At 37.2% G+C, this 26,936-nt stretch overlaps 1 protein-coding gene across 1 annotated transcript in view; it reads right to left on the bottom strand.

Annotated features, from left to right (window-relative positions):
- Window positions 1-26,936, bottom strand: part of Ercc6l2 (ERCC excision repair 6 like 2) — a 95,412-nt gene that overhangs the window by 30,284 nt on the left and 38,192 nt on the right. Inside the window, exons 12-16 of the mRNA XM_051151146.1 lie at window positions 17,356-17,451; window positions 7,907-8,006; window positions 5,185-5,337; window positions 3,383-3,463; window positions 1,485-2,586 (exon numbers count right to left, since the gene is read on the bottom strand). Coding sequence (XP_051007103.1) covers window positions 1,485-2,586; window positions 3,383-3,463; window positions 5,185-5,337; window positions 7,907-8,006; window positions 17,356-17,451 — 1,532 coding nt within the window. The remainder of the gene's footprint in view (window positions 1-1,484; window positions 2,587-3,382; window positions 3,464-5,184; window positions 5,338-7,906; window positions 8,007-17,355; window positions 17,452-26,936) is intronic.

Genomic DNA, 26,936 nt, shown 5'->3' with positions numbered 1-26,936 from the left:
AGAAATCCTAATGTGTAAGTAAATAAAATTTAACAACTAAGGTACCTATAGCACCCTACTTCATCTGTCTTGATGTGACTTATGGGGAGCAAGTAAGAGACTTGTAAAGCAATGCTAATTTAATTACTAAGCAGAGTCTGAGCAAAGTTGGTCCATTTACTTGGGATCGTCAGGTGAAATCAAATAGTGACCAGAGAACAAGAGTAGATACCTACAGACCATGTGAAAACAAAATTAGATGACGAGATACCCCATGAGCCCTAAATTGCAGTCAAGTGGAGGCAGTCTGCCAATAGAAACTATAAAGCAACATTTCTCAACCTATGGCGGGGTGTCAATTACCCTTTCACAGGGGTAGCCTAAGACCATCAAAAATAGATATTTACATTATGATTCATAACAGTATCAAAATTACAATTATGAAGCAGCAATGAAAATAACTTTATGTTGGGGTCACCACACACGAGGCACAGTGCTAAAGAGCCCAGAACTGGGGCGGCTGAGAGCTACTGCTATGTAGTATCAGCATCTGTGTGGTGGAGGAGGAAGAAGAGTGTGGCATATGACAGACCTAAGGACAGGACACCCCAAGATAGCCAACAGGCACTTACTGGAGGGCACAAAGAGCCACCCAGAGGTCAGGAGGTTCTGGGAAGGTGTTGTGCTCACCAGGGTTGAGGGGATCAGGAGGTGAAGGCCTCAGAAGACTGCAGCAAGCTACTGTATAAATACCCACACGGCCCCACTTACTGGTGCTCCTGCCCCACCAGAGCCCAGCACAGAGAAGCAACACGGTGGGTGATCAGAGTAAGCAGAAGAGTAGGATTCAACAGTAAGCAGGGGAATAATTCTCCATAAAAAATATCAAGAGATAATTATCTGGGTCAAATCCCAAAAAATTGTGAGGAAAAAAGGAACAAGCAGCAGGGTGATATCCCTGCCAGAAATGAAGGGCTCAAAAAACAGATGAAAACCACAAGCAATGCCAGAACAAGGAATGATACTTTAAAAACATCAAAAAGGATACAAATTAGCGATACAAATCTGGTGAAGCCACTGGACAACAACGGAAAGGAAGTGATTTTCTTGTAAATTGGAAGGAGGGAATAAAAATGAGGCTACATATTGAAAATATTCAACATAGTGTGAGTCAAAGACTTTATACCCAGTATTACTGGCTTTCAGGATACAAAATGTTATCACAAGAGACTCGGAAGAATAACTGGTTATATGGCACAGAAGGCTGTAATGAGGCTGGGCCACATGTAGGGGCATTACAGGGGAGACAACAAAACTCTCTACTCCCTTGGAGGTGGCCTTCCCTTTATCCTGCCATTTCATTATTTCTTCATTATCCTTTATTAAGTCTGCTTCAGTGCAGCATCCTGATTTTATAGCTATTTTACAACTAACTGAATAACTCTCACAGAATATGTGACTGAAAAAGTTGTTTAGAGAAATGTTTTCAGAATGTCTATACTTACCTAATATTTTGTCCACTGAGTTGCTCATCTGTTCTTGACTGACAACTCTTTCATTTAAAAAGCTTGCTGGTTTTCTTGGTGTAAAAGTGCTATTTTTCTTATCCTGGCAGGGCAGCTCAGGGAACAGACTGGTTTTATCTTTCACAGTTTCTTCTCTGTGACTTAGTTTAGAGAAACTCAAGTGGCTGACAGATAAATTGTCATCTGAGGATGAGAATTCATCAATAACCTGAGAGCAACATTCTCCATCTGTAGCACACACTCGTTTTGCTTCCTTTGCTGTTACAGAATTATAACGTTCCCTTTTGTTTTTCTTTTTTCTCTTAAATTTCAAGGAAGTAGTAGCTCTTTGCTCTTTTATTCTTGACTTGGGGAACATATCAATGTCATCAGATTCATCACTAATATCATCCGTATCTTTTCTTTTCCTAACAGATTTCAAAGTCATATTCTCAAGACTCAAGGGTTTTGAACTTGGTCCATCACTACAACTTATTTTCACAGGGTTATCTGTTTCAGAATCTTCAGATCCACCTAATAGCAGCTTAAAGCGTAAACGGTTATTAGGGACTCTCTGAGCTGGATACTGTGTGGGGAAGATGACATCACTGTCTTCTGACTCTGTGTCACCCTGTCCTGTGCAATGGTGTCCAGCTGTACTGTGACACTTTCTCTCATCATCAGACTGAGAAGAAGCGTTCTGTTTTAAAGTCTTCTTGCTTTTATCAAAAACACATTTTTCAATTGGGTTTTGGATGTTATCTGATTTCTGGTGTTCTGAAGTACAAATGGAGTCCCGAGTCTTCTGACAAGCAGGCTGTCTGACTTCTGCTGAAAGGCATGTGGGCTGCTCATCAGAACTTTCATCACTGGAGGTAGTGCTTCCATCGCCATCCTGGACTGACTTACAATTTGCCTCAAACAATTTAGAGAACCCACACTGTAGCAAAGTGAGCTGTGCTGAGGAGCCTGGAGTTTTATTGGAGTCCAAGGCTTTGATTTTGGCAGTCTTCCCCATGGAACGGCCCACTGACTCATCATCACTGAAGTCACTGTAGGGCTCACAAACGTCTGTGGGTTCTTGATACTCAGGGTCTCTGGCCTACATGAAAAGCAGACAGAAATATTAGAAAACATGCGGAGAGGGCTGTGTGCAGTGGTGCGTGTCTGCAGTGAGGAAAGAAAAGGACTTGGAAAATAGACAAGAGGGTCGGGGATTCAAGACCATTCATTCTCTACTTCTGGAATTCAAGGCCAGTCTTGACTCTATGAGACCCTATCTCAAGAAGAATATTTGCTACAAATTTAAATTCAATTCCCCTTTTCACAATAATCAAGTTAAGAATAACCTTCAGTTTCCTAAAATTTGAGGCTTAATTTGTTAAGGTTTTGGAAAAGTAATCTGATAATTCTGCCAATATTGGACATTTGTGTTTATCTAAATTTAAAAAAATGTTCAACCTGGGCCAGCAAGATAGTTCAGAGGGAGAGGAACTTTTTATCAAACCTAACAAGCTAAGCCTGATTCCCAAGAACCAACTTTGTATGCACACAAAAAGGTAAATAAAAATAAGCTCCCATGTTCAAGGTTACTCAGTTCACAAAAAGTTAAATCTCAAAAACAAACAAACAACCCAGCAAGAATGGATGGTGATGGTGAGGTGGTGGTAATGATGACGATGGCGGCGTGGTCACTTATACAGGGTGTTCAATTTGGAGTTGACTGTTCCTGAATTTGTTTTTATGAATAGCTATCGCCTTAAATGATTACTTTTATTCACTGTCCCAAGACTTTGTGTCCCTGAGTTTTTAGAAAAGTTTCTATTTTTACATACTGAAAAATGAAAGAAAAAAGTAAAAGAAAAGATTGTCACAGTCCATGTCTCCTGGTTACTCACTGTTTCTACCTCCTGCGCTGAAGGTTCCCTTTTCAACCATGTTGTGGCTGTCATGATGCCAGCTTCCACTTGACCTTCTCTCTATCAGGTCCACAAGGAAGAATATAAACAGCTATAAGTAAGGTGAAACAACCAGAAAAATAATAGCAAAGGCAGGGTAAGTGAAGGTGGCTTTTCATTCTTTTCTTTTTTAATTTTTAAAAAAATTATTATTTTTTTCATATACATTTATATTATTACACATAAATAAAATAAACTACATACAGCAGGAATAACCACAAACCGATCAGAAATTATATAAATATTACATTCATAGTGATTTGGTTATTTGTATTTGGCAACCTTGAAGAAAACATATTTCCTAACTTAGTGAATCTTAAATTCTGAATGTAAATCAGTATCTATCATATCTCATCTCTATTAACTTAAAACATCTAACTAGACCTAAAACATTTTAACCCTAAACAACTAAGCTTAATTGTAAATCTAAACTATCTGGTCTTCAATCCCATCAGAGACTTGAGAAGAAATAAAACTTAACTACCTGAGTGAAACTGGAAGTGCAGGTTAGCAGCTTCCAAAATTCTTAATAACACGTTCTCATTTGTTAAGTAAGAAATTCATACAGTTTAACACAGTAGAAAACTAGTGCCTGTGTTCAATTTCACAAAAGCGCTGTTAGGAGGCACAAACGTCATATGTTTGCCCAAGAATTCTGCTTACACCAGCTGTTCTTACATAATTAAAGAGCACACTGCAATAGTGTAGCATCCAAGCATCATGATGCTGAGTGTTAAAGCTGTGCATTTGCTGTCCACATCCACAACAGAACGTTATTGCGCAACACAACTAGAACATTGCAGAGCAGGACAAACAAAATGCAGGCCTCTTTCCCGTTGACCAGTGCCCATCCTTACTGATCACTGGGAAGCTGGCATTATATATAATCACTGCCAGCAGTCATGTCCACTGTGTGAATGTCCTCCACTTCCAACAGGACTGGAATTACTCAAAGATAGGAAGTAATTGTAATTTTTTTTTTGGAACTTTATTTATGATGCTTACTAAATGAAGTACAATTAAGAGTTTTACTACAAAGTCCCAGAAGCCAAATGCAATTAGCTAGAGTTCTACTTGGCTGTTTCCTCATCCATGTAGTAAGGAGATGAAAAAGGATGATATTCTCGGGCTTTATGATCTCCACACTAGTATCAGCTGGGAAACAGGTCAATATTCTCAGTGTTCTGGTTAATTAATAAACAAGGAATTTTTAAAGTCATGTAAGTGTCTCATTTGAAGAATAGGAAACATCTGTACACTGAGCATGAACATAGCTGAGAGTCTGAAATATTGGTGTGGAATTTTTATTGGGAACAGAAAACAAAAGTCTCTCAGAGACATGAGAATACATCTCTGGGAGTATTTTGTAACTTCTAATAAAAACATATTTTACAGTTTTGTTTATTTAAGAAAAATCATTTTTTAGTTCTCAATTTCAACAGCTGTTTTCAAACTAATGAACTTCTCTCAACTCTTTTAGTATGGAAATGGCAATGGAGGCAATCCTATCTCATACACAGACTCACAGTGCATGTGTATTATCTGTAAGCACCCATGAGAAAGTCTTGGCTTTGAGATACAGTTCATTTCCCGTTTCTTTAAAAGTAGAAATTCTAAGCAGTTATTTTTGATAAGGAATACCAAATTTTTTCTGGACAAAAAAACTAATTGTATTTTGAAATTCCTGATTGATAAAACTGTACTTAAAATACTACTGAAGAGGTCACAGAACAACTTCACACCTCCAGGATGTCTCTCGTAAGACATGACCCTTGGGACCTTAGTTTGAAGAGGTTGTGGACCCCAAAGAGCTCTCCTCGGTGTCCCTTCGATCCTTGTACTGCTTCAAAGTAGCGCTTGGCATTTTCACTTCCAACCACCACACAGTGAAGTTGCTATAACAGAAAAATACCAGATATTTTTGAAGTGTTTGCTCCAACAGTATGTCAGAATTTCCTGGCACTCCCTGTATACACACTACTTTAGCTAGGGCTGGCTGAGTAGCCTTAGGGAGAAGATTTTGTTTTAATTTCACTGCAGATGTTGCCATTATAGTGAAATAATACTGACCTGGCTACCTCACTGCAGCACGCATCTTACATCTCCTATTTTACCTGTTTTTAAACTACTGAGTCAAGATTACACTACTATAAATGTTTAATAACCTAAAGTAACTATACAATAAACATATTGATGCCAAGTTAAGTGTAGATTTTTATGATGAAAACCCTAGAAACTCCATTTTCATTTTAAGAACATCAACAATGGAACCATCAAGGAAATATACCATTTTAGCATCACCATAAGAATGCACTCTCTATTTGCTGACTATTTCATAACTGAATGTAAATGTGTAAAATTTAAACATGATCTTTGGGGAAATCCTGTGATAAGTCTGTGAGTTTCAAATGGCCCATAAAAAAAAAAAAAAAGAAGAGTAATAGCTACAGGAAGGAGAAGGCAAACACATGGAGAATGTTACCAAACGGAATTTGGCCAAGTTTGCTGTTCTTACAATTCTTCTGTAAATTTTTCTAAGTAACTTATAAGTACGTGTATACCTATGCACATCCATAGATATGAGACAAATTTTAAAATGCTAAACTTGATTGCATATGATGCTCCAAATATGAAAGAGCACAGGTGCCATATAAATGTTATTTCAAACCACACAGTATCTGAATCAGTGCATGTCAGCTCCGCACACTCAACTCCAAGTACTTTTTACCTAACATGGCTTATTATGTACTTCCGGGCGATGAGAATGACTTACAGTTTGAGCTATCTTACTTGTTTTCTTTCAGTATTTTTATTTGTTGCTCTCAGTTGGGAAAAGACAACTACTGGCTGAACTGTGCACAGCTGAGAAGAATATATGCTAAGGTGCCTTACTACACTCAATACTCCAAAGAGTCCCCAGGAGTCCGTTTTTGCGGTAGTGATTGACACTGTGAAGCTGTGTCTGGTTTTCTGGTGGTCTCTCTCTGGCTGAGTTTCATTGGGTTTCTTTCTTTTCTGTCTTTACGGATTTCTTAAACAATGTCCAGGCCCGTGAGAAACTTTCTGTGTTCTAACATATTTACAGTTGTATTTTGGTCTTAGTTGTTTTATTCTTTTCTCCAAAGAATGTGAGGCTCAATATATATATATATATGCTTGATATGTATCCTTGTTTCAAATTCCAGACTATCTTTAAACCATGTGTCATTCCTTTTTCTTATATGATCATTTATCTTTGTATGTGTCATACAAAGTTCTAACACTTAAAATTACACTGTCTCCTGAAAACTTTCTGTTATATATTATACAGTACATAACAAGCCATTTTAAGTAAAAAAAAAAAAAAAATAGACTGAAAAAACCCACATGATTAAGGAAACAATACTGATGACCAGTCTAAGACAGTACAAAAAACCAACAGGTCTAAGAAATAGCCTGATTTTTTCACAAGTGGTTAAGGTAGAAAAGAAATTCTACCAAGTAGTTGTGATATATCAAAGAGCAGAAACCAAACTGTTTCCCTTAGAGCTAAATGATTTAAGAAAATAAACTTGTGCCCACAATTCTATTTTTAGAATGAAGAAGTTAGCCTGAGTTTTAAGATTGGATCATTTTTAGGTTAACTACCACCACATGTGACAGATGTTTGTTCTTAAATAGATGCCAGCCAAATACACAGAGAGCAATTCAAATTTAATACTTGTAATTAAACTTGAACCTCAGTACAGAGCTTCTCAAATGTGCAGTTCTAAATGCATTCATGTTTATTTATAGGTATAAAAAGAACATAAATTAATATCCTACACATTATTAAAGCCAATGAGATTTCAGGTGAACACTCAGAGCACCAAGGAGCAGCAGCTGAAGCTCAAGCCTCACAATCTCATTTATGAGGCACCTCTGTCGTCAGCTTCCCTATGGTGCTCCTCGTGTCTCCAAGACAATGCTCTGCAGTCAGCCTCCCTATGGTGTATCTCACAACGCTAAGGCAGTGCTCCTCAATCTTCTTCATGTCTAGGCACATACAGAAGATGGTAGCACATGAACAATAGCCTGCAGACAAGAGGAAGAAGTTCCTGAAGGCTGTAAGGTGGCTCAGACATTCTTGTTGCCATGAGTTGTGAGATCAATGCCTCACACCTGAAACTCACCTGTAGAACACACATCACACCTTGGCTCACCATTTAGGGAGGTATGCCTCATTATTTAAATTGTGATCCATGAACTAGCCAAGTACTGGCATTCGTGGGAGCTAATTAAGGTTTAAGAAATATTGCTTCAAGAAGCTTTCAGGAATAAAATCCAATGAACTCAATGTCATAGAAGTATATTTAAGAGTATATTTTATAATCTTAGTAAATTCCATAGTACAATAATATTTAAAACTTCTTTATACAAATTTGTTCCTAATTTCTAGAAATGTACAAATGTTAACTTCTTACATAGAACGAGGCATATCCTTACCTGCTTGTAGACCTGTCGTAAGTACATGATCTCCTCCACAGTCCCCAAGGATATCAGCCTAAGTACTTTCACATCTCTGCATTGCCCAATCCTATATGCTCTGCAAATTAAAAACAGTAAGTCAACTCAAACAACTTGGGGTTTAAGAGACAGCCTCTGAATGTAAAAGTGTAACATCACATTTTAAAAACATTTTTAAAATGTTTAGGTAAATCATGTTATTTAGAAATAATGCAAATATATCTAGTCACATAAAAGGCTAGTTTAGAAATACTGTACAAATATCCCCTTCCATTGCCCAAAACTTTTTCCCCCCAAATTTAGATTTTTTTCCTTTTAGGGGACTCCTTATGAATCATTCCCAAATGATTTAACTTCCTTAAGATTCTTCCCATGGCCAACTAATCCAGAGTGGCAGAATGCAAGATTAGTAACTGCTTGGGGACAAAGGGATGAGGGCAGACAGGAGGGACAAACTACAAAAGGTGCAAGAAACCTGTGGGAGAAGGGTTACATTATCTTGAGTGTGGTAATGGTTTCACAGGTGTACACAATCATCAAAACTTACCATCTATATACATCATGTCAAGTTTACTGTATATATGACTATGATACCTTAATAAAATGGACTAAAAACAAAAACAGTAAAAAAATGTCCTCCAAAAACCCAAAATAAAAATGAATCTTGTTAAAAATAATTAATTGAAAAGTCTCTGCATGCAGGTTTAAGAGCTGGGTCTAAATAACTCACTCAGTGGCCTTCTAAATGTATCTGCACAAAGTTTTATGTAAAAGGTTCAATATTGAAATAAAATATTATTATTGGATAGTAAGCTTTTCTGCCTTTAAAAAAAAAAGGGGGACATGGTCTTCCTATGCAGCTCTGGCTGGCCTGGATCTTGCTATGTAGACCAGGGTGGCCTCTACCGCCAAGAGTGCTAAGACTAAAGTTTATGTATATCACACCAGGTACCTTTCTGGCTCTGCTGAAAATTGGCCTTTTTCAAAAATTGTATTATATATATATTTTCAATTAATGATCTAAATTTTATGTTAATAATAGTAATTTCTTCTATAACTTGTTCTTGCTTTTTTGTTTGCTTGCTTGTTTTCTTAGTTATGCCATCCTTTTAATTCACTTTCAGTCTTTTCTAAGAAAACTGATTTAAAAACTCAGGCTGGAGAGATGGTTTAGTGTTTAAAAGCACTTGGTTCCTAGTACTCACTGAACCGGCTTACAACCATCTGTAACTACAGTTCTAGGGGACCCAGAGTCCCCTTCCAGCCTCAGTGGACACTGCATGCACACACTACACATACATACATACATGCATACATACATACAGGCAAATAATACACATAAAATACAAATATACAACCTCAAAAAAAAGAAATTAAAAATATAAATTAATGTGAGAACAGTAATCCACAGTGATTTTAAAAACTATGTCTTCTGTTTTGATTTTTTTCATAATGATAAAATACATTTAACACTGTCATTTTGAGCGTAGAGTTGAAATGCAGAAAGTAGATTCAGTGCTTTGGAACCAGTATGATAATGCAGACCTTCTTCATTTCAAACTGAACTATCTCACTGACCAAACAGCAACTCCTGAGTCTCTGTCCCCCAGCACCTAGTAGCCTTTGTTCCACCTGGTACGTATGCATGCAGAATACATGTGAGTGAGAACATCTGTTCCTGAGACACCATGTCCTTTTGGAGACAGTCTATCACTGGCCTAGAGTTTGCCAATTTGGCTGGGCTGGCTAGCCAGCAAGCCCCAGGGATCTCTCAGTGGCCGAAACGAGGACATTTTGCCCAGCCACTTGCTTGCCATATTTGAAGGTATCTCCATAAGGAGGTTCTCTGATGTTCATCATCTTCTTTAAGGTAGGCTGGACCACAAATGCCATTCCTAGCTTGTTTAACCATTTTCCCCAACTTAATTTGGGCTCCTACAAAGGTATCATTCATCCTAAATCAGCTGGAAGAAACTTTAAGAGAATGACACCCCAGTTCCCTTAAGGGTGGGTGGCTGGGTAGGTTTTTGGTTGCCTTCTTGGGCTATAGATGTTTGTTTTCATTGAGAGTTGGTTATAAGTTATTATTGTTCTTATTCAGAGAGAAAATGAGGTTGGACTCAGGGATGTCCCTCTTTTCCTTTATCTTTCTTTCTTAGGTTTGGAGATAGGGGTTGAAAAAAAAAAAGAAGGGGGAATATAGAAATATATAGGGATGATAGGACAAAAAGTAGGTTATTGAGACTACTCCTCAACTTAAGACCTTTATTGTTGCTTACAAGGTTGTTTTTAATTGACTGATTTGGAATTTTGTACATTGATGCAAAATAAGTTTAATTTTGACACATTGGTATAGAATTCAAATTTAAGATTATTCTTCATATTTCTCTGTAATATGAGGTATTGTACCCATACAACTCAAGTAGAATACAAGGTTTACCTCCAATACGTTGGAAGTGCTACTGCAGGCTGTTTAGGATAGTAAATTACATAAGGTAAATGTTAGTTGATCAAATCATTGTCATGTCAATTACTACTCTATTTTTATCACAAGAATATATATCATAGGTATAACAGATAGATATGATTCTATAGGCAGATAAAGTAAAGTAGATAAGATCTTAAGAAACAGAATATGGCATTTAAAGATGTTTTTATTGTTTTAAGGATCCTTTGACAATAAGACAGGTTTCTCTCCTAGCAACACCCAGGCTATTTTGTGTTTCTTTTTTTAAAAAAGTGCTTTACTATTTTTTATTTCTTTTTAAAACTATGTCATTTTCTCCCTTTTTGCTAACTTTGGGACTAATTAATTAATTAATTTTTTTGCCTTGGAAGTATGCTTGTAAATCTAAAACTTTCTCAGTGAGGATTTATATTTATAAATCTCCCTCTTACACTTTCACTGTATCCCAGAAGTTTTGGAAAGATGGTTTCCTTTGTTTCAAAATATTTCAAATTTCCTCTGCTATTTCTTCTATGACTAGCTGGGAGCTTTGAGTGTGTTGTTTTGTCTTCAGCTGCTGATTTTAGTGTCAGTTTGCTCCAAGTAAAAATAAAGTACTAAACAATTTAATTTTAAATGTATTAAGGCATTTTGCAGATTAATATGTGGGTGCTATTCTAGGGTATGTTTAATGTGTACCTGAGAAGCATACTGTACTGAGGTTCCACTGGGAAAAGCACTGTCATGTCTAACTTGTCTGAGATATTGCTTACACCCTCCCTTACACATCTGCTGTGACATGACTGAGGCTGAGGTACAACAGTCTCCACTGTTGCTGTAAAGTGATCTGCTTTCGTTTTAATTCTCAGTTTGCTTCAGAGTGTCTGGAGCTTCGGTGCTAGGTATACTTTTGTTTGTAACCATTATAACTTGTTGGCAAGCTGACTTCTAAAGATCACTCCACAATGTCCCTCTTTTATTCTTATAACAGGTCTTGACTTAAAAATGTACTTTGTAGGCTGGAGAAATGGCTAAGAGGTTAAGAGCACCACCTGCTCTTCCAGAGGTCCTGAGTTCGATTCCCAGCAACCACCATCTATGGTGTGATCTGATGTTCTCTTCTGGCCTGCAGTCAGAACACTATATAATAAATAAACAAACAAACAAACTTTTAAAAAATGCACGTTGTTTTCTATTAACATAATACCTCTGCTCTTCTTTGGTTGTATCTTCATGGACTATCTTTTTCATCCTTTCACTTTCAACTTGCACATATCTTAAATCCACATTGAGACTTTTATAGAAAGTATGTAGTCAGATACTCCCTTTGTGTGTGTGGGGGTGAGTACTCCTTTTTAATCTGTTCTGAGATCTATGTCTTTTGATCTGGGAGTTTAATCCATATATGTTCAAATAAAAAAACAAAGAAGGTCTTGCTTTTGCTGGTTTGTTTATTTGTTTGTTGACATAGGATCTCTCCCTAGCTCTTATGGAATTCACTACATAGAACAGGCTGGCCTCAACTCACAGAAATTTGCCTGCTGGGATTAAAGGCCTGCACCACCATGTCCATCTGTCTCTGCTGTTTTTAACTGTTTTGTCACACTTCCTCCATTACTGATTCTCCTTTTTGTTTTTAGTGGATTTTAAAAAAGTGACACATCGTAATTGTCTCCCTCTTTGTTGTCTGTATATATGTTAAGTATACATTTATATATCTGTTGTGAATTACATCTTTATAGTTTACAAACGCACAGATAGATTGGTTTTTTTTGTTTGGTTGGTTGTTTTTTGTTTTGTTTTGTTTTTGAGACAGGGTTTCTGTGTGTAGCCTCAGCTGTCCTGGACTCTCTTTGTAGACCAGGCTGGCCTCAAATTCACAGTATGCCTCCCTGAGTGCTGGGATTACAGGTGTGCACCACCGTGCCCAGAGCATTTTCCTTTTGATTTCTGTTGAAAACAAAAAGTTACAATTCAATTGATATTTGTGTTGGTGATTCTGTACTGGTGGACTCTACTTTGATAGACTTTGAGTTATTGTCTGCTGTCCTTTTATTTTAATTTAGTTTTCCTTTAAGAATTTTTGTATGGAGCACTAGTAGTAAAAGACTTGTTCAGCTTTTGTTTGTGTGAGAATGACCTAAGTACTCCTTTATGTGTGAGTGATTATCTTGTTCAATAGAAATCTAAATTTATGCATTTGTCGTTTTCATTGTTTTTCAGCTGACAAGTTGCTATATAAACGCATATGTACTATTTATAATGTAATCATATATATTATATATTATAATCATAGTATATATATAATTGTGTGTGTGTGTGAGAGAGAGACTACTTGAGAGAGAGAGAGAGAGAGAGAGAGAGAGAGAGAGAGAGAGAGAGAGAGACACAGACAGACTACTTTAAATATACCAGCCCACTGCTTTCTGATCCTCCAGGTTTCTGTTGAGACCTGTTCCACGTGATGTGCAGTTTAATCCTGCTACTTTAAGGACTTTTGCTTTTTTTTAATCTGACAGCATTAAAAGGTCTTGCTCTGGATCTCTTTGAAATTACCTCAACATGGAATTTTTTTCTTTTTTGTTATTTCCCTTCAAATTTAGGAAGGTTTTCAGTAATTATTTCTTCTTTTTTCTCTCTCTGCTGAAAAGTCCACACTATACAAAGTCATATATTTGGTGAAAAGAAAGGAAAAAGAGAACAATAAAGGAAAATATGTCTCTTTGATGAAACTGTTGATATTCTTATTTTGTCTGCCAGTATTATTCTAGATTCTTTAGTTCCTTCTCTGTGTACTCCTTCAGTTTTTAGATAATTTAAGATGGTCATTTTAAAGTCTGTGTTGTATATTCACTGTCTCTCTTTAGGGACAGTTTCTGGAAACTGGCTAGCTATTACTCTGAATAAACCATATTTTCCCATTATAACTTCAGAACAACATAAAATACTCCCCATACCTGCAAGCACTTGTACAGTATTTAAAGATGACCATAGAGGCTGGGATGAAACTTAGTGGTGGAGTACTTAATGAGCATGTGGAAAGTCCTACAATGCCAAGAACTGGGAAAATAAAATAAAATGATGACACATTTTAGTAGAAATCACACTGCATGTCTCTAGATGAAAGAAAAAAAAAAAAAAGGCCTATTGTTGAAAATTTGTCATTTGAAAACAACAGCTGTTTTTCCCTATCTTTGCAGACTAATGTCGAATATGAGTCCATGTGTGACCGTGTGCCCAAGTATGTGTTTAAAATGTCCCCTGTATATATGACTACTTTTAAATGTCTTGGTTTTGAACCATTTTAGAGCAGCTTCTTCTTCTTAAGGGTCTAAATAAGCCATTTTCCATCCCTTATTTCACACGAGATATCCAATGCTGCTCAGTCCCACAGTAGCTTCCACACACTACAGGACCCAGCCCTGTCGTTCACAGCTTCTGCCAGCCTTCTGCCAATCCTTCAGGAAGTCCAGAAGATTGGAAAGTAACAAAGGAGTTGTGCGTTGTCCTCTACAGCCTCATGGGTGGGGCTAAGATCTTGCCTTTCTTTGTTGCACAGCACTATGTGTGTGAGGAGGGAAGAGGTGGGAAATTAGCAAGGATGAGGGAAAACATAAAATTTCCAACGTAATCTTTGTTGGGGAGTCTGAGATCTTTGGCATCTATAGAACTATTCTGAGCAGTCTCTAGGGGTTTCACTAATACAACAAAGGGGAGCAAGCACTTGTATCATCTGTGTTCACCAACTCCTAGCGTCATTCTTTTCAGTGTGAGTTATTTTAAAATATACCTCAACATCTTGATATAGAAAAACTACATTGGCTGCATGTTTCTTGTTATTTTCTACGGCTTTTAGATGCATAGAACATACCTCTGTGACTTCAATTAAAATGCATGGTCATTTTTAAAATGGGCTATGTTTGAAATAATTGAGTATTTTGCTACTAAGTTATAACATTAAGTTGTAACATTTTGAGAGAGGATCACAAGTTCCCAACAGGACTGTGACTGCCCCGTGCTGTCTCTTCCTTACCTTCCCTTTGCTTCTTTTCTTCTCTCCTCTGTTCTCTTCCCTCTTCTACATCTCTTATCTTCCTTTCTCTGGACTGATCTCTGTCCTCCTTCCTCTTCTACAGTCTCTTTTCTTCTCTGGATTCTTTTCTTCCTTGCTCTCTCTGAATTGCCCTTTACTGTGCTTTCCTTCTGTTTTCTCCTTTCTTCTCTGCTCTCTCTCCTTCTCCTCACTTCTTATCATAAGTTTCTTGGCTTGAAATATGAAGTGACTGTAGCACCATTCTGGTGCATCACACCTTCTTTGCTTTGGTCAATGTTTTTGTTAAATTCTATTAAGAATTTGCTTAGTACGCTGAGTGGCGGTGGAGGAGGTGGCACATGCCTTTAATCCCAGCACTTGGGAGGCAGAGGCAGATGGACCTCTTGAGTTTGAGACCAGCCTGGTCTACAGAGTGAGTTCCAAGATAGCCAGGGCTTCATAGAGAAACCCTGTCTTGAAAAAAAATAAAAAGAAAAGAATTTGCTTCATACTAATATTGCCATTCATCATCAAGTTTAATTACCATCTTTCTGGTGGTATCTTATATTATTTTAAAATCATGTGTATATGTATATGTTTCTGTGTAGAATCTGTGTACAGAATTGTCATGCCCTCACAGGCCAGACACATTGGAGCAGTTTTGAGCTGCCCAACATGGGTGCTGGGGCAAGAAGCTGGGTTTCCTGCACTAAGCCATTTCTCTGGACCCTCGTACTTCATTACTTAAAAACTTCATAACTTTTATTTTTAACCTTCTACATCTTTCTTATTTTACACATAAGTTTCACAATAAACATATGTCTGAATCTAACTTTTTAATTTTCACCATCCCAATTTTTTTTTATTTTTAGAAATTTCTAACCTATTCAAATGTACACACACTCACATGTACATATACTCACAGATATACACACACATAGAAAATAAAATAATGAAACCACAGAGCAGTGGTTCTTAACCTTCCTAATGTGGCAACTCTTTAATATAGTTCCTCATACTGTGGTAACCCCCAACCAAAAATTATTTTTTGTTGATACTGCATAACAATAACTTTGCTCCTATTATGAATCATAATGTAAATATGTGTTTTTCTGATGGTCTTAGGCAAACTCTGTGACAGACCCATGGGTCGAAAGCCACTGCTGCAGAGTCTCACTCCATCTGCAGAAGCAGACTGTATGGAGAGAGAGGACTAGTCACTTGTGTTTTCACAGGGTACCAAGGGATCACTATGCCTCATTTTTACATTTTTGTTCCTTGTTTTTTTCTAGCATTTATCACTATCATTGTTACAAATTTTGAGAACTGACCAGGATATTGTTTCCTGAAAGGAAAGAAAAATTCTAGTAGTTCCTTCCTCCTGCACAATCCTGACGTGTCACTAGAATTGCATGGCGTTCCACTTGTTTTCTAGCTCTTTACTATTAATATTTTTAAACCATCCTTCATGAGTTGGGAGAATTTTCCCTTTGTGGTTAATTGCATGAAACCCCTTACCACACTGTCAATATTTTTTAGCCCTGACTATACACATTAGCACCTTCTTTGGCCATCACTGATTCATTTTCTGGCTTCAGCACTGCGCTCAGGCTACAGCAGTTCACTCCGAGTTCTCAGGCATCAGGTTGCTTTTATTCTTGCCTTACACAACTAATGTGTCAGGTACTGATCACAATCACAAGTCACAGTAGTTTTCTTTCTCATAACATCATAACTGTAGCCACAGATGAAAAGTCTGACCCACAAAAATGAATCTGACTCTCATTTTCGCTAACTTGATTGCAGGGAGGAGGGGGCACTTTAATAAATCCTCTTATTTCTCACTCTGGGGCATTTTAGTCTTCTTTATCTTCAGAATTAGAAGTATAATAATGATACACATTACCTTCCCATTGGTCATGATTTGTACAGAGTGTTTGGCGGCTCTTCAAAATTAATAATGCTCTTAAGATATGTTGTTAATTCCCCCCATCCTTCGGTCTTCTATTTTAATTTCTGGAACAAGCACGTAATGTTTTGAAGCGGGGAGGGGGTCTTTCTTTCCTTCCTCTTTACTCATATACTACATCTATTTGATTTCACTTTGTTTTAAAATACTCATCCTTTTTATCATATCACACTCTATTCAGACCGGCTAATGACCTTTATTTCAGCAAAAGCTTTAGTTTCTGAAAACATTTTTGCACACTATATGTATTTTTACTATACTATCTTCTCTTTTGTCCTTATCTTAGACACTTCAAAGGCTGCTTTTCCTGATGGCTTGCTCCTTTTATGCTTATGTCTCATAAATCTTACTTTCTCTTTTATAATTAAAATCAAACAGCATGTGGTTGCACTGAAAACATGGTCTGAATTGCTATATAGACAAAAGGTTTATTAATTACGGTATTTCTCTTATCATGTCCTATGGAGATCTGGAATTCTTGACTGGCTCTACTTTGTGATCTGATTCTAACCAGGAACTTTTCTAATCTAAGTTTCCTTCTTAACCTATAAAGTGGTTCTTTAAGGAGCTCATTTTAGACAAACCTTGTGTAAGTATGAGGTGTAGAGGAATCTGCAAAATCTCACATGATTAGTTTCCCAGGAGTAACAACTACCCCACACCCGATGAGTTGTCAAGACATGCTGGTAGTTTCTGTTCTGCTCTGCAGACCCTGACTGTGGCTTTTCTCTAGTGACTCTCTTTTATGAGTTTATCAAAATTTTGAACTACTAGTAATAAACTGACCTACTTTTACTCAGTACATTAGTAGGATTTGCAATTGAAAACAAATGACTGCTATGAGCCTTTGATGTTTAGGGTCATTCTAATACAAACTTTCACCAGGTACCAGCTTTTTTAACTGTCCCTATCTATAAAGTTCAATAGTGGTTTTAGATTAAAAGAATTCACAGGCCATTTACATTTTGTCAGTATCATACCTGTCAATGGCTTGAAGGTCATTGGCTGGATTCCAAGTTGGATCAAATAATATAACAACATTGGCACCAACAAAATTGAGGCCTAGTCCACCAGCCCTGGGGGAGGAAAAAGGAAATAACATATGAAAACAGCATAAACTGTTGAGCAGGATGGTAGGACGCACTGTAATTTCAGCATTCAGGAGGCAAAAAAAGAAGTCAAAGTTCCAGGCCAGCTTAGGCTGTATGCTAAGAACTTGTCTCAAACAAACCACCCACCACCCAGAATAGAACAGCCACTTGCTATACCTCAACCAACGTCCAATTTCTGCAGTCAATATAATATTAAATTACCATCTTTTATATAAAAGTAGGTGATTTGAACTGAAATATGCTTACATATCTAGGACATATTCTTTTTCTACCATTCAAGGAAATCCTTAAACAAACTGACTATTTGAATCTGTACAGAAAGGTTGATATGCTAGTTTTTATATATTTAAATACCATTACTATAAGATTTTCAAATACAATTAAAAACAATTTTAGTATCTTCTATAACAAGTAGAAGTGTAGAAATATTGGTCCAATAAATCTAATCCATTGGTCCCACGAGGATCTTGGCTCATAAATTTGGAACTCAATCCAGGACTGATGCGTATGCATTATAGTCACATGAGTGGATCTTATGTAGCAGTGGTTATGGCCTTTCCATGTTGTGAATTTTTTTGTTTTCTTTTGTGTTCTCTTTTTAATAGTCAATTTACAATAGTGATAAAATTACATACATTTTAAAAGGAACATTATTTTATATGTGTGTGTATGTATATACATACATAAAGGGAATACTATTCAACTCCAAAGAAAAATGAAGTTTAGAAACTGACATGAAAATGGACTTACACTATTAAGAAAGATCGCACAATCGCAGAAAGAAAAAAACCCACATATTCTTTCATACATGGAATCTAGCCAATATGTAAACAAATATACATGTGGGTAACATGAAGAAAAGAGAACAAGAAAGGCTAAAGATGATGGGATGTGGAAGAACTAAGGATAACATAAAAAGCATTATTTCCTCGTTCTAATCCTGTTATGGATGTTTGGGCTTTGATGGTGGGTAAGTACATAACATGTTCAATAATGACGTGTGGCATTTAGTGTAAAGCCCACCACTTCTGCTCTGTGGGCCTATTCTAACTGGACAGCAGTTCACTACATTTTACAAACTTTGAGTGTGGTTAATTTTGATGTGTGATATTAAATAAAAGGAAGAGCAAAACTGAGGTCTAAGGAAAAAAGTTTTCTTTTGTTTTTCTCCACTGTTTCTAACTTGTCTCTTAAGCCTTTTGCTCACCAGTTCACCACTGTGTCAGGAACATCCTCCTACACTCAGACCACTCACACACTGATGCTCATCATCCAAAGACAAAGGTTGGTAATAATCCTCTTCCTTAAAACATGCATCAGATGGAAAGAAATTTTTACTGACTGTGCATCCTCTATGCAGAAGGAACCATGTTTGTTTATTTTTCCCTGATATGGATTTCACTGTACAGCTCTGGCTGTCCTGGACTTGCTTTGCAGACTAGGCTGGCCTCAAACTCATAGTGATCTTCCTGCCTCTGCCTCCTGAGTGCTGGGATTAAAGGTGTGAATCACCAGGCCTGGCTTTCCTCAAGATAAGTTTAAGATCCAAACTTTCAGGTAGGGACAAAAGGTGTCCTTAAATAGGCTGAGCCTGTATTCAAACTGAAGCATCCTGTTAAATTTCAGTGCTCTTTTAAAATAGTAAAAACATCTTTAAATGTCATATTCTGTAGATCTTTGAGGTTTTTAAAGACCTATCTGACTATTTTACCTTATCTATCTGTAGAATCATATCTATCTGTTAAACCTAGGATGTATAATCCTATAATATAAATAGACTAGCAATTGACATTACCATGATTTGATCAACTAACAATTAACTTGTATAACTTGCTTATCCTAAACAGCCTGCAACATCACTTTCACAGTATTGTAGGTAAACTTTGTATTCTACTTGAGTTGTATCTCCCATTAGAGTAGAAATATATATAATGTGTGTGAAGAATAATCTTAAATTTGAATTCTATACCAATGTATGAAAATTAAACTTATTTGGCATCAATATACAAAATTCTATACCAGTGAATTAAAAATAACTTTGTGAATAACAATTAAGGCCTTAAGTTGAGAAGTAGACTCAATAATCTACTTTTTGTCCTGGCATCCCTATCTATTTCTATATTGACAATAAGACAGGTTAACTCCTGGCAACACCCAGCCTACCTCAAAGAAGATGATGAACATCAAAGAACCTCTTTATGGAAATGCCTTCAAATGTGGCAAACTAGCCACTGGGCAAAATGTCCTCATTTTGGCCACTGACAGAATTCTGCCTAAAAAAAGGCAAGCTTGGATGAAGGCAGAGTCCATAGCCAAACTCTGCCAAGACAGGGTACGGAAGTCCTCAGTAGTTCCTGCCTCACAAATATGTCTGTCAGATATACTGGACTAGAAGGCTGAAGATAATGCTCCAACGTTACACAGAATTTTCGGTTATTGTTCAGGCAGTGAATTATCTCTGCCATTTTTTTTTTCCACTTTGGAAGCTGCTAACCTGCACTTCCTGTTTACTCGGGTAATTAATTTTATTCCTTCTCAAGTCTTTGATGGGCTTGAAGACCAGATAGTTTAGTTTTACAATTAGGCTTATCAGTTTAGGGTTAAGATGTTTTTAGGTCTAGATAGATGTTTTAAGTTGATAGAGATGACATATAATAGATGTTTTCTTCAACATTGCCAAATACAAATAGCCAAAACACTATGAATGAAACATTAATATAATTCCTGATTTTTTTTTTTTTAGGCCGGACATGGTGGCACACACCTTTAATCCAGCACTCAGGAGGCAGAGGCAAGTGGATCTCTGAGTTCGAGGCCAGCCTGGTCTACAAAGCGAGTCCAGGACAGCCAGGACTACAAGAGAAATCCTGTCTCGAAAAACAAAACAAAAACCAAAATAAACCAACCAAACAAAAAAGGTCACACAATGAGACCCTGTTTTAATTCCTGATTTTTTTGTGGTTATTCTTGCTGTATATAGTTTATTTTATATATGTGTAATAATATAAATGTATATATTAAAATTTTTTAAAAGATAAGAGGGGATGCAATTGTGATGTAATATAAATAAATTATAATAAAAATATGTATATTAAAAAAATTTGGTGCTCAAGAGAAACTGATTTCTCTCTCTTTAGAATTACTTTCCAGAGGTGACAGAAAAAAAAAAATCTAGAGAGACTTAAAGCTAAGGAATAAAGGTAGGATAGGGAAAGAATTTTGGAAAATAGTACAGTAACAATAAACTCCCTCTATAGAAAAGTTAGGGTAAACATGGGAGAGAGTCAGATGCCCAGCAAGTAGAATTTACAGGAGCATCTGTCTAATAAGCCTTTCCAACTGCTCCAGGTAGGCTCTCAATGGAGAAACCAGATACAGATTCATCTCAGATACTACAATAAGCTCACACAAGGCCCTTGCTAGTTCAGGGAGCAATCTTCTAAGAGACTGAAAGTACAAATTACACCTGGCTGGTTAAATCAAACAAAAGAAAAGAGAGAAAAGAAAAGAAAAGAAAAAAGAAAAAACCTTGTTTCAAGACAGGTTTCTCTGTGTGACAGCCCTGGCTCTCCTAGAACTCATTCTGTAGACCAGGCTGGCCTTAAACTCACAGAGATCTACCTGCCTCTGCCACCCAAGTGCTGGGATTAAAGGAGTGTGCCACCAGCACCCAGCCAGAAAAAAAGAAAATCTTTAACCTAGCTCTCTGATGATGAGATGAATCTCTGATATAAGACAATTTGAAGTCTACTTGTAAGCCTATCACTTTGCTATTACATGACTAACAACAAGGATTTATTGTTTAAGCAATGTAATATGGTTGTTTATTTCAGGCCAAGAACTAGCATTTGAGACAGAAATCTCATGACCATGCAGGCTGTTCACATCTAAGAATGTCTTCCACTCTTCTTCTCTTATAACAAGTGAACACATTAAGTTTAACTATACTTAATGTTAGACAAAAACAACTTTAACAAATTGCATGATACTATTATGTATTAAGTATTATAAAAGGTCAAATTAATTAAGTATCCACTTAATAGTACTTCCACAAAAACTAATGGGTATAAAGGGCAATATCATAAGGATGCCAACTTCCCTCAAAGGCACTTAGAAACTCAGTAATTTTAATTTAAAAAACAAAAAACCTAATCCCAGATGGGAGGGATGACGTAAATACAGTACTCTTCTATGAAAGTCTTAAAAAATTAATCCAAGAAAAATAGTAGATAAGTCTTCTTTAAACTTTCAAGAGCACTTATGGAAATCTAAGAGTGCTAATATTTTAGGGGAAAAAAAGACAGGTCAGAGAAAAATGAGGTTAGAAGCACAAAAATTTTAGATTAAACTGCGGTTGCTTCAAATAAGATAATATACAAGATAGGAAAATGACACTCTCGCAGACCACAAAACAAGGAGTACAAAATGTAAAATATCTGATTTAAAGAAAGAATACATATGATGGGCAGATCTGGGCCCAGGGGACCTGCTCAAACTATGGCACCAGCCAAGGACAATACGAGCAGTAAACTTTGAACCCCGACCCAGATCTAGCCAATGGACAGGACATTCTCCACAGTTGAGTGGAGAGTGGGGTCTGACATTCACACGAACTCTGGTGTCCCATATTTGACTACGTCCCCTCGAAGGGGAGGCCTGGTGGCACTCAGAGGAAAGATAGCAGGCTACCAAGAAGAGACTTGATACCCTATGAGCATATACAGGGGGAAAAGGTCCCCCTCAGTCACAGTCATAGGGGAGGGGACTAAGGGGAAAATGGGAGGGAGGGAGGAATGGGAGGATACAAGGGATGGGATAACAATTGAGATGTAATATGAATAAATTAGTAAAATATATTTTAAAAAAAGAAAACAGTGAGAACAAATCTATAAAACTCACACAATGCCAAAAATATTTATTATGCCCTAAATATCTTCCTTAGGTGTTTCTACGGACAGAAATCTTTCTCGAAAGAGTGCATTTTCTTTTCTTTTCTTTCTTTTTTTTTTTTTTTTTTTTTGACATTTTTAAAATTAATTTATTCATATTACATCTTGATTGTTAGCCCTTCCCCTGTTTCCTCCCATTCCTCCCTCCCTCCCACTTCTCCCCTTCTCCCCTCCCCTATGTCTGTGATTGAGGGAGACCTCCTCCCCCTATATACACTCTTAGACTATCAAGTCTCTTCTTGGTAACTTGCTTTCCTTCCTCTGAGTGCCGCCAGGCCTCCCCATCCAGGGGATGTGGTCAGAAAAGGGGCACCAGGGTTCGTGTGAGAGTCAGATCTCACTCTCCACTCAACAGTGGAGAACGTCCTGTTCGTCGGCTACGTCTTGGTAGGGGTTCAAAGTTTACTGCCTATATTCTCCTTGGCTGATGCCTTAGTTTGAGGAGGACCCCAGGACCCAAATCTGCCCGTCATAAAGTTCTTGTAGGTTTTCAGGACCCTGTGGATCCTACTATTTCCCCATTCTTCCATGCTACTCTCACCTAAAGTCTCAATAGGATGTCCTCTCCTCTGACCCACTTTCTTGGTAAGTAAAGTTTTTCATGGGACATATCCCTTGGACTAGTGTTTTGATATAAGTGAGTATATACCATTTATCTCTTTTTGCTTCTGGGTGAACTCACTCATTATGATAATTTCTAGATCAATCCATTTGTCCACAAATTTCGGGGATTCCTTGTTTTTAATAGCTGAATAGTATTCCATAGTATAAATGTAGCACAGTTTCTTAGTCCATTCTTCTACTGAGGGACACTTAGGCTGTTTCCATGTTCTGGCTATTATGTATAAAGCAGCTATAAACATGGTTGAGCATATGTCCCTGCTGTGTGGTAGGGCATTTTCTGGGTATATTCCAAGGAGTGGGATAGCTGGGTCTTGAGGAAGCCCTATTCCCATTTTTCTGAGAAAGCACCAGATAGCTTTCCAAAGTGGTTGTACCAGTTTGCATTCCCACCAGCAATGAAGGAGTGTTCCTCTCTCTCCCCATCCTCGCCAACATGTAGTGTCATTTGAGTTTTTGATCTTAGCCATTCTGATAGGTGTAAGATGGAATCTCAGTGTCGTTTTGATTTGCATTTCTCTGATGACTAACGAGGACGAGCATTTCTTTAAGTGTTTCTCGGCCATTTGATATTCCTCTGTTGAGAATTCTCTGTTACGTTCCAAGCCCCATTTCGCAATTGGGTTGTTTGGTTTTGTGGTGTTTAATTTCTTGAGTTCTTTATATATTTTGGATGTTAAACCTTTGTCAGATGAAGGGTTGGTGAAGATCTTTTCCCAGTCTGTAGGCTGTCGCTTTGTTCTACTGACAGTGTCTCCTGCCTTACAGAAGCTTCTCAGCCTCATGAGGTCCCATTTATTAATTGTTGACATTAAGGCCTGGGCTGTTGGTGTACTGCTCAGGAAGTTGTTTCCTGTGCCTATGTGTCCCAGGCTCTTCCCCACTTTTTCCTCTGACTGAATTAATGTCTCTGGTTTTAAGTTGAGGTCTTTAATCCACTTGGATTTGAGTTTTGTGCATGGTGACAAATAAGGGTCTAATTGCATTTTTCTACATGTAGACATCGAGTTAGACCAGCACCATTTGTTAAAGATGAAAATCAAGTGAGCAAATGTGTGTGGATTCATCTCTGGGTCTTCAATTCGATTCCATTGATCCACCAGCCTATTGCTTTGCCAGTACCATGCTGTTTTAATTACTGTTGCTCTATAGTACAGCTTGAGATCAGGTATGATCTTTTATTGTATAGGATTGTTTTTGCTATTCTGGGTTTTTTATTTCTCCATATGAATTTGAGAATTGATCTTTCAATATCTTCAAAATATTTTGTAGGTATTTTGATAGGGATTGCGTTGAATCTGTAAATTGCTTTTGGTAAGATGGCCATTTTTACTATGTTGATTCTCCCGATCCACGAACAAGGTAAATCCTTCCATCTTCTCATGTCATCTTCAATCTCTTTCTTCAGAGGTTTAAAGTTTCTTTAAGTCCTTCACTTGCTTGGTTAGAGTTACTCCTAGGTATTTTATATTGTTTGTGGCTATCGTGAACGGAGTAGTTTTCCTAATTTCTTCCTCTGCCTGTTTCTCATTTGTATACAGGAAAGCTACTGACTTTTTTCAGTTTATTTTGTATCCTGCCAATTTGCTAAGGTGTTTATCAGCTGTAGGAGCTCTCTGGTGGAATTTTGGGGGTCATTTATATACACTATCATATCATCTGCAAATAGGGATAGTTTGACTTCTTCCTTTCCCATTTGGATCCCCTTGATCTCCTTTTGATGTCTTATTGCTCTGGCTAGAACTTCAAGAACTATATTGAAGAGATATGGGGACAGAGGGCAGCCTTGTCTGGTTCCTGATTTTAGAGGGATTTCCTTGAATATCTCTCCATTTACTTTAATGTTGGCTGTTGGTTTGCTGTATATAGCCTTTATTATGTTTAGATAAGTGCCTTGTATTCCTGATCTCTCCAGAACTTTAAACATAAATAGGTGTTGGATTTTGTCAAATGCTTTTTCTGCATCTAAAGAGATGATCATGTGGTTTTTCTCTTTCAGTTTGTTTATATGATGGATTACATTGATGGATTTCCATATGTTAAACCATCCCTGCATGCCTGGAATGAATCCTACCTGGTCATGGTGAATGATGTCTTTGATATGCTGTTGTATTCGCTTTGCGAGTATTTTGTTGAGTATTTTTGTATCAATGTTCATAAGACAAATTGGTCTGAAACTCTCTTTTTTTGTTGGGTCTTTGTGGGGATTAGTTTTCAGTGTGACTGTGGCCTCATAGAAGGAATCTGGTAATATTCTGTCCATTTCTATCTTTTGGAATAGCTTGAATAGTATCGGTATTAGCTCCTCTTTGAAGGACTGGTAGAATTCTGCGCTGAAACCATCTGGCCCTGGGCTTTTTTTGGTTGGGAGACTATCAATGGTTGCTTCTATTTCTATAAGCGAAATAGGGCTATTTAATTTGTTTATCTGGTCTTGGTTCAATCTTGGCAAATGGAATCGGTTGAGGAAATTGTCCATTTCCCTTAGATTTTCCAATTTTGTGGCATAAAGGCCTTTAAAGTAGGTTCTTCTGATTCTTTGTATTTCTTCGGTGTCTGTTGTTATGTCTCCCTTTTCATTTCTGATTTTGTTTATTTGGATAGTGTTTCTCTGTCTTTTAGTTAGATTGGCTAACGGTTTGTCTATCTTGTTAATTTTCTCAAAGAACCAGCTCTTGGTTTTGTTGATTCTTTGGATTGTTCTCTTTGTTTCTTATTTATTGATTTCAGCCCTGAGTTTGATTATTTCTAGGCGTCTACTCCTCTTGGGTGTTTCTGCTTCTTTTTTTTCTAGAGCTTCCAGATGTGTTGTTAAGTTGTTTATGTGGGATGATTCCATTTTCTTTTTAAAGGCACTTAGTGCTATGAATTTTCTTCTTAGCGCTGCTTTCAATGTGTCCCACAAATTTGAGTATGTTGTTCCATCATTTTCATTGAATTTCAGGAAGTCTTTTATTTCTTTCCTTATTTCTTCCGTGACCCATGTGTCATTAAGTAGAAAGTTGTTTAGTTTCCACGTGTTAGTATGCTTTTTGTTACTTCTGTTGTTGTTGAAGTCTATCCTTAAACCATGGTGATCTGATAAGATACAAGGTATTATTTCAATCTTCTTGTTTCTGTTGAGGTTTGCTTCGTGACCAACTATGTGATCAATTTTAGAGAACATTCCATGGGTGCTGAGAAAAAGGTATAACCCTTTGCATTTGGGTGGAAAGTTCTGTAGATATCTGTTAGATCCATTTGATTCATGACATTGGTTAATGAGGTTATTTCCCGGCCTGGTATTTGAATCAAAGACCTATCCTTGAGTGAAAGTGGGGTGTTGAAGTCTCCCACTATTAATGTGTGGGTATCAATGAGTGGGGCAAGCTTTGTTAATAACTCTTTTACAAATGTGGGAGCCCTTGTATTCGGAGCACAGATGTTTAAAATTGTGATGTCTTCTTGGTTGACTTTACCTTTGATGAGTACGAAGTGTCCATCCTCATCTCTTTTGATTAATTTTGGTTGAAAGTCTATTTTATTAGATATTAGAATGGCTACCCCAGCTTGTTTCTTGTGACCATTTGCTTGGAATATTTTTCCCCAACCTTTTACTCTGAGGCAATGTCTGTCCTTGTGGTTGAGATGTGTTTCTTGAATGCAGAAGAATGTTGGGTCATGTTTATGTATCCACTCAGTTAGTCTGTGTCTTTTTATTAGAGAATTGAGACCACTGACGTTGAGAGATATTAATGGCCAGTGATTGGTAAGTCCCTTCACTTTTGGTATTTGTAATAGTCGAGATTTTGTGAGGTTGTGATTTTGCAATGGTATTGTTACCTATTTCCTATGTACTTTTGGTTGTAGTTTGACCAGTTGGGGTGGAGTTCTCCTTCT

This window comes from Acomys russatus, chromosome 9 (assembly GCF_903995435.1).
Source record: "Acomys russatus chromosome 9, mAcoRus1.1, whole genome shotgun sequence".
NCBI lineage: Eukaryota > Metazoa > Chordata > Mammalia > Rodentia > Muridae > Acomys > Acomys russatus.
The sequence above is the reverse complement of the archived record's forward strand: the minus strand, read 5'-3'. Positions and strand labels throughout refer to the sequence as shown.